The sequence below is a fragment of the Geotrypetes seraphini genome, chromosome 4 (genome assembly GCF_902459505.1).
Source record: "Geotrypetes seraphini chromosome 4, aGeoSer1.1, whole genome shotgun sequence".
Lineage (NCBI taxonomy): Eukaryota > Metazoa > Chordata > Amphibia > Gymnophiona > Dermophiidae > Geotrypetes > Geotrypetes seraphini.
Window position 1 is genome coordinate 106,767,855 of NC_047087.1, and position 20,517 is coordinate 106,788,371.

The window sequence follows — 20,517 nt, forward strand, 5'->3', positions numbered from 1 at the left end:
TCAAGTTTGCAGATGATACAAAACTATGTCGGGTAGTTGGCTCTCAAAGGGACTGTGAGGATCTTCAGAAGGATCTAAACGAGCTGGAAACGTGGGCGATTAAATGGCAGATGAATTTTAACATAGACAAATGCAAGGTGATGCATCTGGGAAAGAAAAACAAAGAACATGATTACAAGATGTCTGGGGTGACTTTAGCCAAATGCGAACAAGAAAGGGATTTGGGGGTGCTGATAAACAGAACCCTAAAGCCATTGGCTCAATGTGCGGCGGCAGCGAAGAAAGCAAATAGGATGTTAGGCATAATCAAGAAGGGGATCACGAGTAGGTCGGAAGATGTTATGCCACTTTATAGAACAATGGTCAGACTACACTTGGAATACTGTGTCCAACACTGGTCTCCATACCTTAAGGATAAAATTCTGCTGGAGAGGGTGCAGAGGCGAGCCACGAAACTGGTCAAAGGCATGGAGAATTTAAGCTACAAGGAACGCCTCGGGAAACTGGGACTGTTCACCCTCGAAAAGAGAAGATTGCGTGGGGATCTGATAGAGACTTAAAATATTAAAAGGATTTGACCAAATTGACCAGGAAGCAGCATTACTGACATTTTCAGATGTGACAAGGACAAGAGGTCATAGCCTGAAACTGAGTGGCAGCAGGTTCAGGACAAATGTCAGGAAGTTCTGTTTCACACAACGAGTGGTGGGCACTTGGAATGCTCTCCCGGAGGAGGTGGTGGCAGAGGCTACTGTTCTGGGTTTCAAACGCAAGTTGGATGCACACCTTCTTGCAAAACATATTGAGGGATACGGGAAATCCGGGTCTCCAACAAGGAGCACCTAAATGGGCCTCCGCTTGTGCGGATCGCCGGACTAGATGGACCTCGGTCTGTTCCGGTGAAGGCGTTTCTTATGTTCATGAAAACAGTACTAACTCCATGCTATGTAAGCGAAATACGTATGTCCTATAAAGTGAATACGTACTAGATGCAATCAAGGTGCTGCCTCTACCGCCCCATGGAAAACAACAGTATCCTAACAGGTATCAGACAAAGCTCACATCGCTAATGAGAGCTTCAGGGATGAGGCTAACCGCCACATAGCGTGCGCTCCTCCACGCGTTTGATAGAATAGGTAACTGGCTCCTGGTTAGAAGGAGCTGCACAGCCCTTCCTGTCTGGTCGGGGGGTCTGTCTAGCATGTGCCATGAGAAGATGGCGACAGGAGAAACCAGCGTGATAAGCATGGAAATCTGAAGTCTAGGCCCCCTCAGAAACAGAGAAAGAAAGTCCTGGCCGCAGAAAGATGCAAAGTGTCATTATGCCCATAGAGACAGCCTGAACTTGGAAACTGTTAGTACGACCTTTAGGCATATATATCCTATGCCACTACTAGACATATGCAGCGCAGCACAGAGGCCCAAATAAGAAGGACAGTTACCAACAGACAAAGGCTCAATCTGCAGGGACCCCAAGAGAGACAATGAGATACCTGTGTTATATACAGGGCACTATCTTACTGCTGATCTCACTGTGCCGTGAGTTGCCATATGTTGACCCAGTCCGGAGACAAACCGAAACTGGGTGACCTAGCATAGGTCAGAGTCTCTCTGGTAATTCCCTTGAGTGCTAACCCCAGAGCCCGATTAAACTAGCAGCTTCCTTCAAGGGAATACAGCAGGAACAGACAGACAGACATATAAATCTGCCCAAGCTTGTCCCAAAGCTGGTGAAACACGTAACTCTCTGAACCAGAAAGGAGAGAAGCCGCGGCATACCCTGACCAAAGTCAGCTGTAAATAAACTACTGGAACGCTGCAGCTCTCCTGCCATCGCCGGAGACCCAAGCGCATGCCTGATTCTCGCTGACACGTGGCCGCCGCACCAACGCTCCTAGAAATATAGTCGGATTCAAGCCCCGCAAAATTTACCCTGCTGCGGCCTACATAGAAAGAAAGACTCAGGGAATAACCAGAAGAACGGTGCAATGCTTCCCATAGTGCCGGAAAAAACATGTCCCATCTCATGCGCGCTGCTATAAACCGGCACCTGCACAATCAGCTGCACATGGCTGTGACAAACACTGACGAAAGAGAGCCTCGGAATAAACAGGACTACTACTGCTGCACTGAAACCCAATGAGGAGAACAAGTGCGAGCATGAAATTGCACCGCTACTGCCGCGCTGTAACCAACATGGAAACCAAGCGCATGCATGCAAAGGGTGGGAAAGTCCCGGCTCTCTCAACAGATTTCTAGTCACAAAACATCCATGCCTTAAACATACGTTGACCGAACCCACAGTACTAAGATTCCCAAACAGAATCTGAAGTTCAAACAACAGTAAAAAACATACATACTCACAAGCTTGTTGTTGGGGCGGTTGAAGCCAGTTAGAGCTGGATGTGCAGCACTAACAGAGCAGAATGTAGCAACTGTGGTCTCCTTTTATTTATTTATTTTTTTAACAGAGAAAGGAAAGAAGAAAAAAATCGAGACCCAGTCAGATCCTCTAGCAATGGAGGGAGGGTGAGGCAGGGACCTGGGGGGGCCCAGGTGTAACCCCTAAAGCTGGCACCGTTCAACCGGACACCCCTGTCTCACTGAAGAGAAAATCTCAACAGGAAAAATAGCATTGCCAGCTCACTGAAGAGAAACCTCAACAGGAGAAACAGAATGGCAGTCTCACTGAAGAGAAACCTAAACAGGAGAAAATAAAGTTCCAGTCACAGCCAGAATCCAGGAGCTATTCGAATAGCGACTATCACCTGCTAGGAGATAGAGCATACTGGAGATACAGAAGGAGTGCCAGCCAATAGGACCACCTGTTAATCAGTTTATCTATCTCCGCCTGATAGTAGATGCGTACTATCCCATTGGTCTCTGGATTCATCTGCTGCTGTTGCTAAGGAATGAGGTCTTTAGGGATTTCTATTTCTTGGAAATGTATTATAGGTTATTACATATTTTTAATTTATCAGCCACTTTAGCTAGATTGTGAGCCTTCGGGACAGGGTAGTTTTTCTCAAGTACCTAATTTCATTTTAGTTTGATACTTTGTAAACCTGCTTAGGTCAGTAAAATGCAGGAGCGGTATATCAAATCTTAAATAAACAGACTAGTGTTCTGAAGTCTGACAGACCACATGCTTTTTGTTTGAAATACTTACATTAATTTGAGTTCTCAGATGGGTTAAAGAAGCTTCATCACCATCAGGATTGAACCAGATTCGAAAGTCATGGCCTTTAGCATTCTCTGCAGTTGGTGGAATAAGTTTTAGTTTCCGAGCCAGTTTATGATATTCTGCTATGTTGGCTTCAATCTGGAAAAGGAAAGAAAATTAACACCTTAACATGATTAAAATCTTTTCTTATGGAACAGAAATATAACAAAATGTTAATACAATTTGATAACAGGATTAGATCAATCAATCTAGGTTTCAAGTGAAGGCATACATCATTAATGAAATACTGTTCTCTATTGTTTTACATAGGGTATGGGAGGAGGGTTCTCTTACTACAGCTTTACCCATCATCATGATGGGTTAGAAATAACTAGAAGACTATATTGCACTGTTATGATTTTATTAGTGGAAAGAGCCAGAGCCATCTCTTCTGAAAATATACCTATTATGGGAAACTAAAAGATTCTCTCAAAGAACCATGTTCCTTCACCAAAATTAAAACTTACAGGCATATTACATTTAGACTTATGGCATTCAAATAGTTACTTGTCAAATATATTATGTCTACCTCATTCAGGAAAGTTTATCAGGGCTCCTAATAGTGAAATAGCTAGTGTAGGCCCAGCAAGTCTATAAATTCTCAACTGATAATGAAGGTGAAACTTCTGAACTCAGAAGAAGCAAGAACTGAATTAAACTCTGAAAAGAAACCTCATAGAATTCTCTTTCATCTATCAGTGAAATTTGTTAATACATTTGATATTAATTCTTAATTAAATGCAAACTGAAAAGAATTAAACATCCTCTTGATATTACTGACCATTCAAAAATCTGTTACACTATGTTATCTCACGCAGATGAATCCACTATACAAGTCAAAGAGGGAGGGTATAATTCTTACCATTGGCCTGGGACACAGAAAAGGCTGAGGTTATGAACATTTTGCAATACTGAGGGACTGAGCAGAAGTTGTCTGAACAAAACAGCGAAGCCTGCAAGGGACAAGAGATTACAGGCTGAACTGTAAAATTCCTGTGTCTTAGTACACTTGATTGCCTTTATAGCAGGGGTGTTAAAGTCCCTCCTCGAGGGCCGCAATCCAGTCGGGTTTTCAGGATGTCCCCAATGAATATGCATGAGATTTATTAGCATACAATGAAAGCAGTGCATGCAAATAGATCTCATGCATATTCATTGGGGAAATCCTGAAAACCAGACTGGATTGTGGCCCTCGAGGAGGGGTTTTGACACCTCTACTTTAGAGGCTTTAAAAATCTTACCAACCACCCAGGCATATTCTTAACACTAAGGAACATTTTCACAACTGTTAATTTAGAATGTAGAAAAAGGAATATGTTTGCACTAACAAATTAATAGCAGTCCTCTTGCAAATCACTGAGAAGTCATCATTGCGGGGTCTTCTAGAAGTAGGGAGATCCTGGATTCTTTACAAGGAGAACTGTTCCCACAGTTGGTAATGGAACCCAAGCGAGATGGGGCCATACTGGACTTAGTGCTTACAAACAGGGAAAGTGTTTCTGATGTTACAGCGAGTGATCGAAACATTCAAAATACTGAAGGGAATAGACTTAGCAGATAAAGACAGTTTGTTCACCCTCTCCAAGGTAGGGAGAACGAGAGGGCACTCTCTAAAGTTGAAAGGGGATAGATTCCGTACAAACGTAAGGAAGTTCTTCTTCATCCAGAGAGTGGTAGAAAACTGGAATGCTCTTCCGGAGTATGTTATAAGGAAAAACGCCCTCCAGGGATTCAAGACAAAGTTGGACAAGTTCCTGCTAAACTGGAATGTATGCAGGTGAGGCTGGACTCATTTAGAGCACTGGTCTTTGACCTGGGAGCCGCCACGTGAGCGGACTGCTGGGCACGATGGACCACTGGTCTGACCCAGCAGCGACAATTCTTATGTTCTTATGATCATCTGGCATCCAGTGATCACCGCATGGTTTATGGTTTACAGTCAAACCTTGGTTTGAGAACAAATTGTTTCAAAAGCATGCTTGTAATCCAAAGCGCTTGTATATCAAAGTGAATTTCCCCATAGGAAATAATGGAAACTCTGACGATTCGTTCCACAACCCAAAAACTTTAATAGAAAATACAGGCCAAAGGGGAGATGTTAACCCGTGCAGACTTGCAGGTTGTGGTGGAAGATACATGGGGAGTGCAGTTTGCATGTTTTCAAGTGCAGCATTATGTGAGATCCCTCGACAAAGCACAATTGGGCAAACATTTGGGGGACAGGCTGTGGGAGTTTTTCTCCTGGGAGGAGGTGACTTCCCTCTCACTGTCCAGCCTACATGCTAGTTTGCAAGATTTACAGTCGGCTAAGGACTATCAATTTGTACGGGGTAAATGGGAGATGGAATTGCAGATCAATTTGGGACAATGGGATGTTGCCTGTACTCTGATGGCGACACCTGGGGTGACCCCGAGTACTTGGTTGTGGGAAATGTATTACAGGGTGACCTTACGAGCTTGAGATTCCAGGCTGGAACCAAAGGACACACTGGAGGCTGCAGCAATTTTGCCATTCTCAAGAATTGAAGCACATCCGGAGAAGAGGCCAAACACCGACCATGCAACAAATCGCAAAAAGGAAGTGCAGGGAACTTCTGAAAAAACTGATTGCTAAAAATCCAAGATGGCTGACATCAAATAGTTTAAAAAATGGCAAATTTAGGATTTTTCAGGTAGGGGAACAGAGAAACATGCAGAAATCTTCAAAAACCTGTTTTTTCAGAATCCCCTCCCCACCCCAATTTACTTCATAGGCTGTAACAGTCTTATAGTGAGCTGTGCTGGCAATTTATGCTGCAGGCTGCCTCAGCTCTTTACAGTAGATAGAAAGAAGAATCACTGTCATATGCTGATCTTCAGGCTGCCAGTCAGACACGGTGTCTGACCATGCCCCCACAGACCCTGCTCTGCCAGAAGGTGAGGTGATAAAATGAGGCAGGTACCCTGTGAGACACAACTGAGCCTTCTATGGATAACTAACAGCATGTGCTCAAACCCCTGTTAAGGTGAGGTATTAAAAGTGAGGATGGCCCTGAACTCCAAAAATATTTGTGTGCAGGCTCGCTAACAGGTACCACTAGGGATCAGCCTGTCAGCAGCAGACCTCAGTCTGCTTCTTCTCTACGCAGATAGAGCTGGAGCCAAGGTGAAAGCTCCAAGCACTGAAAACACCAAAAAAGTCAAACACACTGAATAAAATAAGAAAGAGAGCAGAACAAACACTCCTTCCAGCTCACATAAAAAAGTAAATAACTGTAGGTAGGAGCAGAGCTCCCAGTGAAGTAGGAAGATCACAGAAAAAATCTGAAGTGGATTCCTTCTGAATATGGCTCGTGGCCCTGGAGAGATAGCTTGTCCAGAATGATACACCAATTGCACTGGAAATAGGGATTTGAACAGTATGCAGAGGCAGATAGAGAGCCAGTGAAGTGATTTGAGAAAAGGGGTTAAGGTGAGTGTAGCAAGGTTAGCAGAAGATAAATTGTTTGATAGATTCAGTCAGGGTTTTGAGGTGTTTATGTCTTATCTTTTGGAATAGAGCAGAAACGGTGGGGTATTGTGTGGCTTGGCTGTGCATAATGGATTTTTTTTGTATGTGAGGGGTGGAAGCTGGCATTGTGGAGGTAGCTGCATCTGTCTGTAGGTTTCCTGTATATAGATGTTTATATACAGCCATTATTAATGGAAACCGTAGTGTCTAGAAAGTTGACTTTTCTGAGGAGAATTCAATTTTGAATTTGATATTTGATTGTAGGGTGATATGTATTGAAAGTATTGTAAATTTGAGAGTCTCTTCTCCTTCAGTCCAAATCATAAAAATGCCATCAATATACTGGTAGTATTTTATCGGTTTAGTCGTGTCTCTTCCAGTTCTGCCATGAAGCGGTTTGTATATTTTGGTGCCATCCTGGTGCCCTTAGCACTGCCCATGATTTGCAGATGGATATCATTGTTAAAACAGAAATAGTTGTGAGTTAGAATGAATTTAAGAACATAAGAAGTTGCCTCCGCTGGGGCAGACCAGAGGTCCATCTCGCCCAGCGGTCCGCTCCCGCGGCAGCCCATCAGGCCCACTGCCTGAACAGTGGTTTCCGACTAATTTTATAAATTACCTCTAATCCTATCCCTATAACCTTATCTCTACTCTTATCTGTACCCCTCTATCCCTTTGTCCTCCAGGTACCTGTCCAGACCTTCTTTGAAGCCCTGTAGCGTTCTTCTGCTTATCACATCCTCCGGTAGCGCGTTCCATGTATCCACCACCCTCTGGGTGAAAAAGAATTTCCTGGCGTTTGTTCTAAACCTCTCCCCTTTCAATTTCTCTGAGTGTCCCCTTGTGAGGGGAGAGGTTTAGAACAAACGCCAGGAAATTCTTTTTCACCCAGAGTATTGGTGGTCCAGGGTAGATGATTTTAGCAATTTTTCACATGCAGCTATGCCATCTGAATGGTGGTAGCTGCTTGATGGGTTTTTAAAAAATTTGTCCAGGAAGTCTGTGGTGTCTTGTGCACTAAGGGTTTAATAATCCCCTCTATACATTCAGATATTTCTTGCAAGTGCACCTATACCACATATGATTGGTCTGCCAGGGTTGCCAGCATGTAGGTAGCATGTAGAATTTGTCCACAGAAGGACGGTTTGCTTTGAGTTTCTTTAAATTTGGCTGTACTTGCTTTGGAAGTTTTTTGATAAGGTTTTTAAAAAAAAACTGTTTTGTATAATCTTGCGTGGGTTCTTCAGTCAGTTTCCTATAATATGTATGGTCTGAGAGAGCTAACTGTGTCCTCCTTCAATGTATTTTTTGTGTCTATAATCACTACAGAACCTCCTTTATCTGCAGGTTTGATGACAATGTTTTGATTTTGTAAGTTTTTTACGGCAACTCGATCAGATGGAGAAAAGTTTATAAAATTTTATTTTGTTTGCTGGAAAATTATGATTTCACCCTATGTCTGAAACTTTCTATTTAGTTGTCTAGTTTATTGTTTTGTTCATTGTGTGGGGTAAAATATGCATTTCTCTCTTTTAGTCCCTCCAGACTGGCACAGAAATGGACAGGTTTACATTCCTTAGCCAGCAGATGGAGACAGACACTGACTTTTGGCTGTAGTATAAGTGGGCTGTGCAAACCCAAGTACAATCAGTCTGACGAATAGCCAAGCAGAACTAATAACTGAACTATAAACACCAACATCATTTCCAGAAAGAGAATAGCAACATATAATCCAAAATGGACAGGGAAGCACTATTGGATATTGATTAGAAGAACCTTCAAAAATGTTCCCACAGCTCACCAGCTATGCCAGACAAACCAATGAATTCCCCCAACAACCCAGACAAAAAGAAACCGCCCCCAAAAAACACACACTGAGAAAAAGGGTGGGGGTCTGTGCCGGCCTGGAGAGACTAAAAGAAAGAAAATTATCAAGTAATAACCTAATTTCTCCTTCTCTATTGTCCCTCCAAATCGGCACAGAAACGGATGGAATGTACCAAAGCAGTACCCATCATGGGTGGGACCCCAAAGGGCCGCCACAAGCACACACTCACCAAACACTGCATCCTGACGCGCCTGAATGTCCACGAAGTAGTGATAACAAAGGAATGGAGAGAAGACCAACCTGAAGCCTTATAGATATCCACTAGAGGCACCAGAGAAGACTCAGTCCAAGAAGCGGAACTCCTGGGTCCACAGAATGCGTGAAGGGCCCTATAGACATCTAATTTGTGCAACTGTCTCTGTTCCAAAGAGCCTTCCCGACTACCTAAGACCGGGAGGATAACGAACTGGCTGACATGAAAAGGTGAAACCACCTTCTGCAGAAAGGAGGGAACTGGCTGCAGCACAACCCACTCCCTAGAGCACAGGTGTCAAACTCAAGGCCCGCGCAGAAAATCTGGCCTGCCTTGTCATTTTATGCAGCCCGCGGTCTGATGCTCCCAGTGTTACCTTGTGGCCAGCTCCCTCCTCCTCAAAGCCGTAGTGTGCACGGAGCCGCGTACAGTGGCTCCTCGCGTGTCCCAAACCTCATCCAGAAGCATTCCCTCTGACGTCAGAGAGAAGGCTTCCGGTGCACGAGGGAGGCAACAAAAGGTAGGGGGAATTATTTTATTTTCAAGTTAGTGTTTGAATTGTGTCAATTTTGAGCATTTTAATCTGCTGTCTATCTTTTGCATTGCTCAGGAAGAAATACATTTGTTTCTTTTTCTCTGAGGGTTGTATTGCATGCAGAATCTTGAATTTTAGGGTGCTTTAAAAAATATACTAGTTCTTTTAGTTTTTGGTCCCGTATTTGCATAGGGGTTATCTGTGTTCTGGTAGGAATGAATGTTGAGAAGCATACAGTGTGTTTTGTGTAGTTTAATTTTGTGGTTAACCATTACCATTATGTGTAATATGATTATATTGTGTGTGTGTGTGTGTGTGTATATATGAAAAATGAATGGGGAAAAATGGTAGAAATCAAACAAAAATACCGCTAATAGCAGACAATACACATCAGTATTGTTAGCCCGACAAACTGAATTTCTCTTTAAAGACAAGTCAGCAACAAGATAAGTCTATTTTGGTCTATGTTTTTCAAATCCTGGCTTGCACTTACACAAAGTATCCCTGAAAAAGTTTCTCAAGTTCAGGGTTTAGTCTTAGCTCTATTGAAATGCTTTAGAAAACTATTTAAAAAAATTTATACACCGGCCAATGATTGGAGCAGGAGCTGTATTACTACGTGGATTATCCTCAGTCTGTGATTTTCTCTGCTGTGTGTAGGCTCCAATTCTGAGGCCATAGCCCTTCAAGTTTGTCAGGCTAACAATACTGATGTGTATTGTCTGCTATTAGCGGTATTTTTGTTTGATTTCTACTATATTACTGTATACTGCTGGGGTGATTAGTTTTGGGGAAAAATGGTGTCATAATTAGTATTATTATGGGGGTGGGGTCTGGGATGGAGATTGGGTGGGGTCTGAACCGTGACTAAGCCTATGTTTTGAATTTCGGCCCCTTAATGTGATTGAATTTGACAGCCCTGCCCTAGGAAGGAAGGTCAAAACTAAAAAGCCTGCAGTTCAGAAACACTTCACACAGATGTTATGGCCACCAGGAACACTGCCTTAAGAGTAAGGTCCTTCAACGTGCAGGATCAGAGGGGCAAGAAAGAAGGACAAACGAGCACTGAGAGAACTAGATTGAGATCCCAGGATGCAACTGAAGGACACACTGGAGGCTGCAGCGATTTTGCCATTCTCAAGAATTGAAGCACATCTGGAGAAGAGGTCAAACGCCGACCATGCATCAAACCGCAAAAAGGAAGATAAAGCTGCAATCTGAACCCTGAGGGAGGACCAGGCCAGGCTCCATAAGAACTTCAAGATGTGAGGCAAAGAAGTACAAAGGGGAACCATACCACGTGCGGAACACCCAGTGTTCTCCCCAGAAATTTTTTCCAGCCGGGTGGCATAAAAAAGTAGCCGGGTGGGGTGAGACAGGGAAATTTGGTGGTGGGGAAAATTAAGAGCTCTTTTTACTAACCTGCAATAGCGTTTTTAGTGCGTGCAGAATTGCCGTGCTACACGGCTAGAACTAACTCCAGCTCAATGCTGTCATTAGCATCTAGCACGTATGGCAATTCTGCACGAGCTAAGCGCACGGTAAAACCGCTCTCGCAGCTTAGTAAAAGGAGCCCTAAATGTGTACTATTTGTATTAGTTAATTATTATTAGTTATTTTCCAATGCTCAATATGACTGCCTTTCTTAAGGTTTGACACTTGTTCCATAATATTTTTATTAAATTTAATAAATTTAATAATAATATTTTTATTAAATTTCCCTTTTATATCATGTTTGTCACTAAGCCACATGTATAAAGAAACTCTCTTAGCACTTTGACTTTTTACTTGTGTCTTAATAACATTTGTTGTCTAACATATTGTTTTAAAATTTGTTTGTATCCCTATATTTTGTTTTAATATTGTTCATCGCTTAGAATGTTTTAAATAGGCGATTTATCAAATAAACTTGAACTTGAACTTAAGTATCCAATTCTAGAAGTGAATAATTAGATATTTGCCCTCTTTCAAATGGTATAGAGCAGCGTCTCTCAAACTTTAACTCCGGCACACTAAACGGAGCAAATGTTTTTTGTGGAACACTAAATACAGCAAATGTTTTTCATGGCTGGGAAAAATTTCTGGGGAGAATACTGTTGCCGTTAGTTTTCAAGGTCCAATCATGTCAAAGAATGATGCTTATCTGGGCAGTTGTATAATAAAAAAAATGGGTAAGATAACATGAGAAGTGAAATTGTCATGAATCAGAGGGATACATACCCTGTAGGTCCTAAAAGCAGGATTGTGGATTAGATATAAACTATGAAGGCAGTGGTGTACCTAGCATATGTGACACCCGAGGCCCATCATTTTTTGATACTCCCCAAGCTGTATGAAAAACATGATTTTTAGTAACAATCCACACATCACACAAGAGTGTACCTAGGAAAAGGCAACATCTTACATATTGCAGTGAGCAGTACATCAATACACCCATTGTAAAACTAACCAAGCCAGACTAGTACAATCCTACACAGTCAATCCTAACTGAAAACCATGTCTATGGAACACACAGAACACAGAAAACACCTTCGCCTAGTATGGAATATGTAATCACAAACTAACCCCTCTCCCTTTTACAAAACTGTAATGTGGTTTTTAGTCATGGTGGTAACAGCAAAGACTCTCATAGAATTCTGAGCAATTACTACCATGGCCGATGCTAAAAAAACTCTCTATAGTTTTGTGAAAAGGGGGATAAAATAGAAAAACATAGACAAAGGTTAAATTGAACCACCAAGAAGCTGGACTCTGCATACAATGCAACACCACAGAAACAGTGATGCATCTTACCTAAAGCAAAAAAAAAAAATATATATATATAATTTTTTTCTACATTGTCTTCTCTGGTTTCTGCTTTCCTCATAATCTTGTCACTCTCTTCCTTTCATCCACCGTCTACCCTCTCTCTGCCCCTTCTATATGGCATCTTCTCTCCTTGTATTCCCCTTCCATCTCTCCCTTTACCCCTATTATTCTGGCATCCATCTTCTTCCCTTCCCTCCTCCAATGGTCTGGCATCTCTCTCCTCTTCTTCCCTTCCCTCTCCCACACCCCCATGGTTTGGCATTTCACTCTCTCCTCTCCCTTCTCCCCACTTCCATCAGCATCAGCCCCCTTTCTTTCCATCCAACCCAATTCCATCCAGTATCCTTCCCCCTTATGTTTCTCTCTCCTTTCCCTGCACACCAGTTCCATCAGCATCTGCCCCCTTTCTCTCCCTCCACCACCCTTCTATGCTCCTCTCTCCCTCCAAACCAGCAAGGTCCCATGATGACTGCTTCTGTAAAATGTAAGTGACATTGGAGGGAGTGGGCCGGCAGACGCAGGGAGTTGCGGCAAGGTTCCGCAATGACTGCAGCTGCTGGTCCACCCCTTCCGACGTCACTTACGTCTTCTGGAGGCAGAGGAAGCAAATGCAGTCATCACAGAACCTTCCTGCACTTCAGTGCGGCTGCCGACTCTGCTTTGGTATGGCAGCCGCGAGGTGCAGGTGCCATTTAGAGCAGCTCGGAAGGTTCTGGATCCAGCCGGCTGTGTACCCCCCTAGGGCTGGCACCCGGAGCGGTCTGCCACTGTATGAGGGAACAAAAAATAATAAAAGAATGGTTAACTTAACCGATTTAGACATGTCATACAATTATAACCACAAAAATATGTCATAAAATGTAATTCTAAACTCAAAAGTCTCCAGACGAAAAGCAGACTATAGAAAGGAAACCTGAAAAGACCAAACCATAGTACTAAGATTCAAATGCTAAAATCGGACATGTCCATTATGAAGAGACGTGTGGATCACCGCTAATTATGAGTGTGTTTTTAAAATATGAGACGGTAATGGATAGCCAGACCTGGTGAACGGAAGTGATAAATACTGGAGCCAAAACCAGAGCACTGTGATGAAACTTGGAAATGGAAATATGGATACCTATTTATACTTTTGAGTAAAATTGCGATGCGAACATGTCATAGAAAAGAATAAATAATGTGTAAACTAAAAACCAAGAACAACATTGTAACGCTGAACTCAGAATTAATGAAATAACATGCTAAAAGAACTTAACCCCCTCCCCTAAAATAGGGCATATACATACTTAAAATGATGGCTGGTTACAAACAGTATGCTTAGACTATATAGATCTAAATAGGGCAAAAGTAAACGTATGGGAAATGAACAGCTGATAATACAGAGTATATCTTGAAAACATAAGCCAATAGTAGCTCAAAGACAAGCCGACTGGGTAGATGAAAAGTGAAACCTGGGAAAGATCTAAATTATTATTCAAATGAGCTTCTATTAAAACCAAAGAATAAAACCACAGCACTCGGGAAAGTAAAAAAGGAAGAGTAAAATGAACTTACTGAAAAGGTCTCTGCACTGATGAGATAAACTCGTACGCAGAATAAATGTGAACACGCGACAGTGGAGCTATGATATTTGACCCGTTGAAAGAGGCGCCAAAAAAGTATCGGCGGTGGATTGAATGCACACTGATAGAGGAGGGGCATCGAGCTATTAAAAAAGGCTGCTTTAATAAATAAATGAAAATACTGGTGAAAAACTAAATAAAAAAACCAAAACCATGATAAAATGCCAAACCTGACTGCAAGTGATAGTGAAAGTAGCATAAGGCACCCGTAGTACTGTTAGTGTCAGAGCTGCTTAGAATAAAGAACCGTGCTGTACATGAGGAGAAAAAAGAAAGAATGAGGTGATAAGATGTAAAGTGCTGGCCCCTCACTGCATCACTAGATAAAACTAAGGAACGATGTTCTAGAGCAGGGGTGCCCACACTTTTTGGGCTTGCGAGCTACTTTTAAAATGACCAAGTCAAAATGATCTACCAACAATAAAATTTTTTAAAAACACAAAGCACACTGTACACAGAGAAAATGTTAATTATCATTCCTATTCCGGGGGTTTTTCAAAGAGGTTAAAGCAGATGACTCTATGCACTGTCACCTCAGTAACAACCATACAAAAATAGACAAATATACCCCCTCCCTTTTTATTAAACCACGACAGCAGTTTTTAGTGCAGGGAGCTGCGCTGAATGCCCAGCGCTGCTCTCAACACTCATAGGCTCCATGCGCTAAAAACTGCTATTGCGGTTTAGTAAAAGGGGACCATAGTGTAAAATATAGACTGCAGATATAAATTCAAGACACATTTTGATCACTAAATTTAAAATAAAATCATTTTTCCTACCTTGTTGTCTGGTGATTTCTTGAGTCTCTGGTTGCACTTTCTTCTTCTGACTGTGCATCCAATCTTTCTTCCCTTCTTTCAGCCTGTAAGCTTCCTCTCCTCCAGACCTCATTCCCTCCCCCAACTTTTTCTTCCTCTCTCCCTGCCCTTTCTTTCTCTCTTCACGCCCCCTTTCTTTTTTTTCTGTTTCTCTTCTTTCCTTCTGTCTCCCTGCCTGCCCTCTTTCTTTCTCCCTGCCCTCCCCCAAGCCACTTCCACTGCCGCTGCCATCAGGGAACAGGCCCCCAAACCACCGCCATCGGATAACAAGCCCCAAAGCCGCCGCCCCAAGCTCTCCCTGCTTAGGGCCGACCAGCATTCCTCTTCCCAACATCAATTCTGCCGTTGAAGAGGAAGTTCCGGCCCAGCCAGGCAGCGATTTGATGGCCAGAACTTCCTCTCCGATGGCAGAATTGACGTCGGGGAGTGGAAGGCTGAATGGCCCACGATCGCGATCAACCTATTGGGAGAAATGCTGCCGGGTCCTGCCTTCACGGAAACAGAAAGTAGGCAGGAACCGGCAGAAAGAACATCAAATTGTAAGCTTCACTGACCTGTCTCCCGCCTTAGCCTGTAGCGAACGTATGCTTCGGGGCTTTAACGTGTGCGTGCCAGCTTCCCTTCTCCACCCCCCTGGACATAACTTCCGGTTTTGGAGGGAAGGGAAGGGAAGCCAGCACGCACACGTTAGAGCCCCGGAGCATAAGCTTGCTACAGGCTAAAGTGTGAAATCTCCAAGCCGTTTATTTTTTTTGTGTGTTGAGCAGCAGCAGCGGCAGCCGCAGAATTTACAGTGGATGATAGCCGGGCGGTCATCTAAATTAGGCAGGCGGAGTGCCCGGCTAAAAGGCCTAGGGAGAACAATGAACACCATTCCCCAAAGAGACGCCAACTTTGCACTTAAGCTCAAGAGGTGGAAAGTCTCCAAGAACCTATGAGGGTGAAGATCATCTTATCTGAAAAAAATTTTTTTACTTAGGCGTTCCCTTTCAAGAGCCAAGCGGTAAGATAAAATGAGACCCTGAGCCAGAAGGTCGGGAGAGGGGCAGTGGAAGAGGATATGCCATGAGAAGATGAACCAGATCCATGTACTATGGGCGCCTGGGCCAATCTGGAGCCACCAAGATCACATGGCCTTCGTGTTGAGCAATGTGACGAACATAACATAAAATCAGTTTCTAGACCGCATAACCTTTTATGTGACAGACTAAAATTAAATTACAACAAATAAAGTGGCAAAATGAAGATTGTCTAGAAACTTTTAAAACAATAAGTTTTCAAATGTCTCTTAAATTCTAAATAAGATGAAACAAATATCTGCTTAAAATCCTTATCCAAAATTGCTGCCCGATACGAAAGCATATGTTCATGGTACCTTTTAAATTTACAACTAGAGAATGACATGGGGAAAAAAATCTGTCCCCATCACTGCTCTGTCACTGGACCACCGTCCTCTTCACCACCCCATCCCCGCCGTCCCTTTCACTGCCCCGTCCCCGTAGTATCTACCCTTCCCTCTCGTCACCTCACTGCCCTTCGGCACCCCTCGTGCGGTCCGTGCATCTCACTCCTCCCCCTTACCTTTGCGGTGCGTTTTAAGGTTTGAGTAGCTTGTTGAAAGCCGCTGGAGTGTTCGTGCAGTTGCGTGCGTGTGTGGGTGGAAGCTTCTCCTCTGATGCAACCGATTGGACTAATAGCTTAAATGCCGAGATATCAAAATAAGCTTTGAGAGTGCATAGTTTCCATAAGATATGGAAGCCTTTATGAACTACCTATCCACTTACTTTGCATGGTCAAGTTCTGGTCAAGAATAACTTCTAAAAAATTTTTTTTTTTATAATTAAAAGCTTTTATTGAACAAGTACATACACTGTCAAATACAACCAAGTGGAATACAAAATGTTAACAGACACAATAGGTGTATACTGACTAAACTGAAAGCAAAAGTAACAGATAGATAACAGATAAAAAGTAACAGATAAAAAGCTAAAATCTGAATTCTGACCAAACAGAAGAATTACTAGCAGATAGACTAAACAGAATCACTATTAGCAGATAGACCATACTAGTCCAGCACCTGAACCCCATAATAGGATCAACTACCTGTTACTATCTGACTACCTACCTTATATTATCAGATAAAATGGCAATTTTTAACAAATTCCAACTGATACTAGGGGTACTGTATCTAATCTGCTTCAGATGCTGGTGCAACGATGAAAAGCCCCCTCAACCAATACCTACTCACCTCTCCTGGCACAGGCCAACTAAGCTGATCAAATCAACAGATTCCCACCGATTTTTGCAAGATTGTCTAGAACAAGGCCAACAACAAATCCCTGTGGTAAACACCACCTGTAAACCCTTCAAACCATACAGAAACAATGCCAAAAACAGAAACCTAAAAAAGCTAGAATCTACTGAAACTCCCACCCCAACCAGTTACGAAAACTTTAAGGGATTCTACCTAAATACCTGTTCCGTAAGAAATAAAGCACAAATAATATATGATTGGATAGTGCAAATGAATCCTGACTTCCTGATTCTGACAGAAACATGGATGGTCTCCGACACCGACATTATCATGAAAGAAATCCTACCACAGGGATACAAAATACTTCCACTATCAAGAAGCTGGAAAAAAGGGGGTGGTCTAGCGATTATTTTAAAAGAATCTTTTGATTACAACAAGATAAATTTCAAAATTATGGAAAACCTGGAAATACTAACTTGTAAGATCACCAATGCCCAATTAGAAGAGTCATTGATTGCAACATTATTCTATATCCCTCCCAAGAAATGGATGAACGCCGGAGAAGAATTCTTCTACTTTCTCACTGTAAACACCCTAAAAGGATCGTACAACCTGTTATTGGGCGACAAACATACAATTAGAACAAATGGGAAAACCAGAAGAAGTGACTGAAATCGACACCTTATCATCGCTCGATTTCTCATTGCCAGACGCAGAGGTAATACATGAGAAGGGACATCAACTAGACATAATTACTTTTTCACAAAAGGAAACTCCCGACCCAAAGATTCAATACTGTACAGGAACCTGGGAAAAATGCATTTGATCAGACCATTATATTGGCAAGTTCGACCTACGATGGCAAAAGAAACCATCTCAACCTAAATACAGTAGCAAAAACAATTACCAGTCGTGGCATTGTAAACCAAATGAATTCTGGGCCCATTACGAATTACAACCCAAAACTGAGGAAATACAGGACTTCCCAACAAGATGGGAAAAGTTCAGTAAGGAAGTATTAGACCAACTAGCACAGTGGTCTCAAACTCAAACCCTTTGCAGGGCCACATTTTGGATTTGTAGGTACTTGGAGGGCCGCAGAAAAAATAGTTAATGTCTTATTAAAGAAATGACAATTTTGCATGAGAGAGACAGGGGAGATATGATTCAGACGTTCAAATACTTGAAGGATATTAACGTAGAACAAAATCTTTTTCAGAGAAAGGAAAATGGTAAAACCAGAGGACATAATTTGAGGTTGAGGGGTGGTAGATTCAAAGGCAATGTTAGGAAATTCTACTTTACGGAGAGGGTGGTGGATGCCTGGAATGCGCTCCCGAGAGAGGTGGTGGAGAGTAAAACTGTGACTTGAGTTCAAAGAAGCGTGGGATGAACACAAAGGATCTAGAATCAGAAAATAAGATTAAATATTGAACTAAGGCCAGTACTGGGCAGACTTGCATGGTCTGTGTCTGTATATGGCCGTTTGGTGGAGGATGGGCTAGAGTAAGTCTTAACAGAAATTTCGTTAGTTGGAACCAAAGCACAGTACAGGGTAAAGCTTTGGATTCTTGCCCAGAAATAGCTAAGAAGAAAAAATAAAAAATTTAAATTGAATCAGGTTGGGCAGATTAGATGGACCATTCAGGTCTTTATCTGCTGTCATCTACTATGTTACTATGTAAAACTCTTCATAGTTTATAAATCTTTCCTTTTGGCCAAGTCTTAATAATAATATTGTCATTTATAGCTAAAGAGAGATATGATCAAGAAAGTGTTTTATTTTACTTTTGTGATTATGATAAACATACAGAGGGCCTCAAAATAGTACCTGGCGGGCCGTATGTGGCCCCCGGGCCGCGAGTTTGAGACCACTGAACTATCACCATATCAAACATACAAAAAGAAAGAAAGAATGTTAAACGAGTGGTTCGATTTAGAACTATTAGTTTGCAAACAGGAACTAAGAAAATTGGAGAGAATATGGAATAAAACAAACAAACAAGACAAGACAAACTGGGAACAAAAAATGAAAAAATACAAAACTCTAAGTCAAAGAAAAACGCTCGAAACACTACGCACAAAAAATAGGTACATCAAAAATAAATAGTAAAGAACTGTTTAATCTGGTAAAAACAATAACAGATACCACTCGGATCCTGAAAAAGGACGAAAGCACTCCTTCTGCCCAAACCCTAGCCAATTTCTTCAAAAATAAAATTACTGACCTAAGAGCAAGAATACCTTCGCCCATAACCAATACAGAATTCTATTTTGGACCCCACGAACAGGAGTCCAGAGCAGACATGCTCTGGGACTACTTCGAGTTTCCAAACTGGCATAAATTTTTAACTTTGTTTAATACACCAGTCAAACTGTTTACTGGACGAATGTCCCTCTAAGATCATGAAAGTTGCTCCACTCGACTTTAAAAAGGAGCTATTCACTTGGTTAACAACTAGTTTCAAGTTTATTAGGATTTTATATACCGCCTATCAAGGTTATCTAAGCGGTTTTTACAATCAGATACTCAAGTATTTTCCCTATCTGTCCCAGTGGGCTCACAATCTATCTAACATACCTGGGGCTACGGAGGACTGAGTGACTTGCCCAAGGTCACAAGGAGCAGCGCATCTTAAACGACAGAATGGGAAACATAGAAATAGACAGCAGAAAAGGGCCACGGCCCATCTAGTCTGCCCACCCCAATGACATACTGATCACACCTTTCCCCAAAGACCAGAAAAACTCAATAGCCCTGATATCCAATTATAGGTCCATAGCGAGCATCCCCCTATTCACTAAGCTACAGGAAGGATTGGTCAACTTGGAACTAGTGAACTACTTAGACAAATTTAACATCCTTAGTGAACATCAATCAGGATTTAGAAAAGGTTACAGCACGGAAACAGTTATAGCTTCCATCCTTAACCATCTTTATGGTCTTTTCAGCAATGGCACAAGCGCTCTGATTCTACAACTAGATTTTAGTAGTGCGTTCGATCTAGTAGACAACGAAATAATGCTACTATGCGTAGACACAATAGGGCTCTCGGGAAAAGTTAAGAAATGGTTCCAGGACTTCCTAAAAACAGATCATACCGAGTGGCCAGCGATGGGAATTACTCTAGCCCATGGAAAACCCCCTCAGGGGTTCCCCAAGGCTCCCCCACTATCACCCACACTATTCAACATTTACATATCATCTTTAGGACATCTATTACAAAAGTTAAACTTAAACTATTACATATATGCAGATGATATTTCTATCTTAATTCCTTTAAATAACATAACAAATGAAATTCTAGATCACATCTCTCATATATGACTGAATCAACTTCAAACTGAAACTAAATACAGACAAGACGAAAATCTTCTTGGCAAGACCCAAGGACAAAATTGCCAGAACATCGCTAAAATTAAATGGCCATGAATACATAAGAACATAAGCAATGACTCTGCTGGGTCAGACCTGAGGTCCATCTTGCCCAGCAGTCCGCTCACGCAGCGGCCCAACAGGTCCAGGACCTGAGCAGTAATCCTCTATTTATACCCTTCTATTCCCTTTTCCAGCAGAAAAATGTCCAATCCTCTCTTAAATCCCAGTACTGTATTCTGCCCTATAACGTCCTCTGGAAGCGCATTCCAAGTTTCCACCACACGTTGGGTAAAGAAGAACTTCC

The 20,517-nt window shown here is 42.2% G+C and overlaps 1 protein-coding gene across 4 annotated transcripts in view; it reads right to left on the minus strand.

Annotated features, from left to right (window-relative positions):
- The window catches only part of NDC80 (NDC80 kinetochore complex component), a 315,825-nt gene that overhangs the window by 122,072 nt on the left and 173,236 nt on the right, over positions 1-20,517 (minus strand). For all 4 annotated transcript variants that reach the window (XM_033940389.1, XM_033940387.1, XM_033940386.1 and 1 more), the window contains exon 12: positions 3,170-3,322. In XM_033940389.1, the coding sequence (XP_033796280.1) occupies positions 3,170-3,322 (153 nt within the window). The remainder of the gene's footprint in view (positions 1-3,169; positions 3,323-20,517) is intronic.